Source organism: Muntiacus reevesi, chromosome 2, assembly GCF_963930625.1.
Source record: "Muntiacus reevesi chromosome 2, mMunRee1.1, whole genome shotgun sequence".
NCBI lineage: Eukaryota > Metazoa > Chordata > Mammalia > Artiodactyla > Cervidae > Muntiacus > Muntiacus reevesi.
Window position 1 is genome coordinate 89,401,764 of NC_089250.1, and position 6,000 is coordinate 89,407,763.

Genomic DNA, 6,000 nt, shown 5'->3' on the forward strand with positions numbered 1-6,000 from the left:
AGTGACAGACTTTATTTTTTGGGGCTCCAAAATCACTGCAGATGGTGACTGCAGCCATGTAACTAAAAGACGCTTGCTCCTTGGAAGAAAAGCTATGACCAACCTAGACAGCATACTAAAAAGCAGAAATTACTTTGCCAACAAAGGTCCATCTAGTCAATTCTATGGTTTTTCCAGTAGTCATGTAAAGATGTGAGAGCTGAACTATAAAGAAAGTTGAAAAAAAAAAAAAAAAAAGAAAGCTGAGCACTGAAGAATTGATGCTTTTGAATTGTGGTGTTGGAGAAGACTCTTGAGAGTCCCTTGAACTGCAAGGAGATCCAACCAGTCAATCCTAAAGGAAATCAGTCCTGAATATTCATTGGAAGGACTGATGCTGAAGCTGAAACTCCAATCCTTTGGCTACCTGATGTGAAGAACTGACTCACTGGAAAAGACCCTGCTGCTGGGCAAGATTGAAGGCAGGAGAGAGAAGAAAACAGAGGATGAGATGGTTGGATGGCATCACCAACTCAGTGGACATGAGTTTCAGCAAGCTCTGGGAGTTGGTGATGGACAGGGAAGCCTGGTGTGCTGCAGTTCATGGGGTTGCAAAAAGTTGGACACAACTGAGCAACTGAACTGAACTGAGCTGATTCATACTTTACAAGAGATGTGGTTTTTCCAGATGGCACAGTGGTAAAGAATCTGTCTGCAGATGCTGGAGCTGGGGGTTCTATCTCTGGGTGTGGAAGGTCCCCTGGAGAAGGAAATGGCAACCAACTCCAGTATTTTTGCCTGGAAAATCCCATGGACAGACAAGCCTGGTGGGCTAGAGTCCATGGGGTTGCAAAGAGTCGGACACGACTGAACACACACACACACATTCATACTATGATCAAATGAAACTTTTTTTTTTAACACCACTCCAAATTAATTGGGTTTTGCTTAGTGAAAAGAGCATCTGGGGCTCTTATTTAGAGCTTACTATGTATCTCAGCACCAGGCTGGGTTCACATCCAGGGCCACAGTTCAACCCACAGCGACTCTATGAGGTAGCACTGTCATTGTCCCCATTTCATAAACTTCACAACTAAGTGCAGGATTGAAATGCAAGCTAGCTGTCTCAAACTCCAGCTCTTAAGACTCTGGTATTATCCAAATCGCATTTGCCTGCCCAACTGACCATACATTTTGCAAAGTGCTTTCACACACAGAAGTCCGGATGGGATGGGGAGGGGGGAGGTTAGCAGTGTTCTTTTGTATATGTGATGAAATCGAGACTCAGCGCTCTTAGAGGAGCTGTCAAAGTTGCCCGGCCTTCTTCCAGTCCAGCAAGGACACATAACTCCCTCACTCCAAATCTCATTCTCGTCCCAAAGTCTCAGATTCCTTTGCACGTGTATTTTGAAAGCAAGATGGCAGGAGACATCCTGTCATTCCTGAAAAGCAGCTGTGCACTTCACGGCCTCCTTGTCAACCCTGAGCACTGACAGCGCTGACAGCTTGACCGGGGCTCCCCGGCTCCGGTCCGGAGCCAGCCATGGGCACCAAGGCGCGGAGGAAGTGGGAGGTGAGACTGCTCGCAGAGCAGCCCCTTGGGACGGTGCCAGCACCGCGTCCCCACGCCACCCCCACCTCCTCTTTCCATGTCCTCGAGGGGTGAAACCCGAGACTCTGCGGGGTGTCCGCGGTCTCCGGACCAGGCGGCTGGGCGTCCCCTGTCCCGCGAGTGCGCAGGAGAGGGCGCGCGGAGACCCGAACCTCGGCTGGCTCAGTCCCCGGGCGCAGCGAAACCCGAGCGCGCTCAAACCGCCTTCCTCGGCCACCGGGGCGGGAACTGCGGCTCCCGGGATCTCAGCACAGTCTTCCGGGAGGACCCGGCCCGGCTCGGCGCGGGCTGGCAGCCCCAGGCCCGACAAAGACTTCAACTCGGCACGCCACGCGCCCTGCCTCAGATTCCCTCACCCCGCAAGAGTGCAGAAACCCTAGATGTCAACCGAGGCGCACCCCGGACCTAAACGATTTCCAGAGGACAGAGCTCACCCTCGCCGCGGAACCCTCGCCCCGACCCGCGGGCGGCCGTGACAGCACCCCTACCTGCGCGGTGGCCCCTGCCGCCACCGGCCGGGGCGCCCTGGGGCCCCCCGCCCAGCATGCGCCCCGCCGGCTCCTCCCGCTCCGCCTCCGCCTTCTCCAGCTCCGCTGCGGCCAGAGGGCTCCGTGCACTGAGGCCCGCGTCCGGGGAAGCTAACGGCCGAGCCGGACGGGAAGTGGGGAGGGGGCTGGCGAGGAAGGGGAGGCTCCTTCCTCCTCCCGGGCTGGACCGGCTGTTTCCTCTCCAGCCTCGGCCCAGGCACGCGCGCGCGCACACACACACACAAGCTGACGGCTGGAGCGGGCGGGGCGCGCAAGCCCACAGCCTGGGTCACAGACCTCGGGAAGCTGCTTTTTCACTCTCCCTCAGTGTTGGACGAAAATGAGAGGGGAAGTACGGTGGAGACGACGGGTGTTCGGGGAGGGAGAGAGGAGGAGGCCCTCCTTGGGGGACGGGAGGAGTGATCTACGAGGGTGCCTCCCGGACGCTAATTAGGGAAGTGACCACAGGGTTGATGGAAGATTTGGAGGGAGTGAGAGGGACTCGTTTCGCAAGGGGCAGGGGGCGGGGGGAGAATGAGGGGAGACTGCAGCTCACCCTGGGAAAGAGCGCGGGGCGAGTAGTTAGTTCTACATGAAATGAGGATCCAACTGTTTGAATCTTCTGGCAGCACTGGGCTGGCCCCAGATTCGCCTCCCCACGTTGGGCAGTCAGCCCAGGACACAACTGCGATCTGTGCTGAGCTCCTAAGCCAGCCCACTCGCCTCCTCTTGTGTTCATTCAAGGAGGCTCCTGGAGCATCCCTGAGGACGCACCTGCCAGAAGTGGTTCTGGCTCTTAAGGAGCTTCCCCGTCCTCCCATCGGGGAAGATAAACATGCGCGTGTAAAACTAAATAACGACATACAGCAGAACATGCCAAGAGCCAGAGGTCTGTCGCGAAACATTGCAGAAGTGGGGGGAGAGGCGGTAAGAGGGAGTGTTGTGAAGAAGGGTCAGAAAGGCTCCCTGGAGGAAGGGGAAGGATCATCCTAGACCTGGAGGAGAGTCAAGGTCGTTCAAAAGATCAGAACCATGTGAGTGAAAACACCTAGGTATGCTTAGAAGTCGGACTATTGTGGGACAGAATGAATGTGAGCGTGAATTTGAAGAATGTGGGGAACCGTTGGATGAGGCTGAATGTAATGACGGACACCACCAAGCAGCGATCTGAATTCACTGCAGTTTGAGAGATTAGAAAAAGCTCTGTTTGTTTAGCTAGTTGACAGAAATGAGAGTCATGAGGTGACCCGCACTAAATGATGCGGAAATGCCAGAACTGCCTTGGTACACCGCAATGGAATTACCTAAAGGTTTAAGGAGATTGAAATATTAGAGTAAATTTATCACGTAAGACCCACTTACTGACTCCCAGGGGGTCCAGAGAACACAGCATTCACTGTGCCTTGGAGAAATAACTTTGTGACCCAGCATGCCTGGTCAACTCTTCCCTGTAGATCAGAAATTACAGTGCAAACTGCACCACTGAAGTGTGCGTCCTTACATGCAGTGAGAATAGTTGGGTCCCAGAGTGATCCATTGGCGCCAAATGGTGGCAATGAATCACCCAAGGCAGGGTGGGCATGGTTTCTGTAATGGACAGCAAAGGCAAAGCAGCAACCAGAATAATCTGACCCTCACAGACCTATGGCATTGACCAGTTAGTCATGGCAATCCAGGTTGAGAATGCTACTGAATTCTTATGTGATCTGTATGAACAGGAAAGTTCTTGGTCAAGCAAACAAAAGCCTAACTTAAATTACCAAAACAGAGAGACTCTATTGATTCCCAGACCTGAGTCAATTTGCAGACCCAAAACACCTTGAACAAAGCAGATATTTGTCTCCTCCAAGATTCTGCAACATTGTCAAAAATATATACTATTACTCTTTCTTCGAGCCTTCCCCAGAGAGACATGTGGCCTTTTACTAGGGTGACTGTGCATTGGGGAAAAGGAAATAATCAGACTTTTCAGGAATTACTGGACACTGACTCTGAACTGACACTGAATTCAGGACATCCAGAACATCACTGCGGTACTAGTCCAAGCAAGGGCTTGTAGAGGTCAGGTGATCAATGGAGTTTTAGTTCAGGTCCATCTCATAGTGGTCTCTGCACCCATACTGGGGTTATTGCTCCAGTTTTGGAATGCACTGTTAGAATAATTAGAATAATACTCAGCAACTGGCAGACTCCCTACATTGGTTCCATGACCCATGAAGTGGGGGTTATTTTGGTAGAAAGAGCCAAGTGCAAGCCTCTACAGCTGCCTCTGCCTTGGATGAGCAAAGTGGTTGTGGTGGCAGTCCTGGAAGTTATCTAGAGGTTCAGCAATACAGACTTCCACTCACCAAAGTCAGTCTGACCATGGCCAGCACTGAGGGTCCAGTCTGCCAACAGCAGGATCAACTATGTAGCAGCATTCCCCAGTTAACCGAAGGCAATACTGCCGTCTTAGAGAGACTGCAGAGAGTAATGCCACCATCAAGGACTTGAAAGATGCAGGGGTGGTGATTTCTGCCACCTCCCCATTCAACATGCCCATGTGGCCTGTGAAGAAGACAGATGGAGCCTGAAGAATGACAGTGGATCATCATAAACTAAACCAGATGGTGATTCCAATTGCAGCTGCTGTACCAGATGTAGCTTCACTGTTTAAGAAAATTAACACATCCCCTAGTATCTGCTCTGCCATATTGGTCTGACAAAATGTTTCTTCTGCATACCTGTTAGTAAAGACCAACCACAGGGCAGCCTTCTTTCAGCTGGCAAAATCAGCAGTACAGTGATGACTGCCCTCCCTCGAGGATAGGTCAGTTCTCCAGCCCTACATCCTAATTTGGTCAAGCAGGGACCCTAGTGTCTTTCTGTTCTAGAAGACCTCACACTGGTCCATGGCACTGATGATGTTATGCTGATTGGACCTAGTGTGCAGGAAAGAGTAGCTCTTCTAGGCTTATTGGTGAGACATTTGTATGTCATGGGGTGGAAAGAAAATCTGACAAAAATTCTAGAGATTTCCTTCTCAGTGGGTTTCCAGGAGGTCTAGTCGTATAGGGTATCCATTCTAAGGTGAAGGATAAGGACTTCCCTGTGGTCCAGTGATTAAGAATCAGCCTTCCAATGCAGAGGATATGAATTTGATTCCTGGCTGAGGAACTAAGATCCCACACACCACAAGGCAACTAAACCCACATGCCACAACTACTGAGTCTGAGCATCACAGCTAGAGAGGAGCCCCTGCGCTGCAACAAAAATCCCACACGCCACAGCTAAGACTCGACGGTTTCAAATGAATAAATAAGGTGAAGGATAAGTTGTTGTATTTAGCCCTTTATATGACCCTGGTGGCTCAGACAGTAAAGAATCTGCCTGCAATGCAGGAGACCTGGGTTTAGTCCTTGGGTCAAGAAGATTCCGCTGGAGAAGGGAATACTCCAGTATTCTTGCCTGGAGAATTCCTCGGACAGAGGAGCCTGACAAGCTACAGTCCATGGGGTCACAAAGAGTCAGACACGACTGAGCGACTAATACTTTCATAACCAAAAAAGAGACACAACACCTCATGGTCTTCGTTGGGTTTGGGACACAACATGTCCCTCATTTGGGAGTGCTACTCAAGTCCATTTACCAAGTCACCCAAAGAGCTGCTGATTTTGAGTGGGACCAAGAACAAGAGAAGACTCGGCGCCTCATCCAGGTGGCACTGTGAGCTGCTCTCTGCCGGCTGAGCCATGTGATCCAGCAGATCCAACAGTCAGTGGCAGATGCTGATGGAGCCCGCAGGGAGTCACCTCACAGACCCTTGAGATTACAGAGCAAAGCCCTGCCATCCTCTGAGGATTTTTAGAAACAGCTTTTTACTTACTACTGGGCTAGTTACTA

The 6,000-nt window shown here is 51.4% G+C and overlaps 1 protein-coding gene across 2 annotated transcripts in view; it reads right to left on the minus strand.

The window, feature by feature from the left end:
• Window positions 1-2,305, minus strand: part of DISC1 (DISC1 scaffold protein) — a 388,216-nt gene extending 385,911 nt beyond the window's left edge. For both annotated transcript variants that reach the window (XM_065919846.1, XM_065919847.1), the window contains exon 1: window positions 2,080-2,305. In XM_065919846.1, coding sequence (XP_065775918.1) covers window positions 2,080-2,137 — 58 coding nt within the window. In that variant the 5' untranslated portion in view covers window positions 2,138-2,305. The remainder of the gene's footprint in view (window positions 1-2,079) is intronic.
• Between the last annotated feature and the right edge of the window lie 3,695 nt (window positions 2,306-6,000).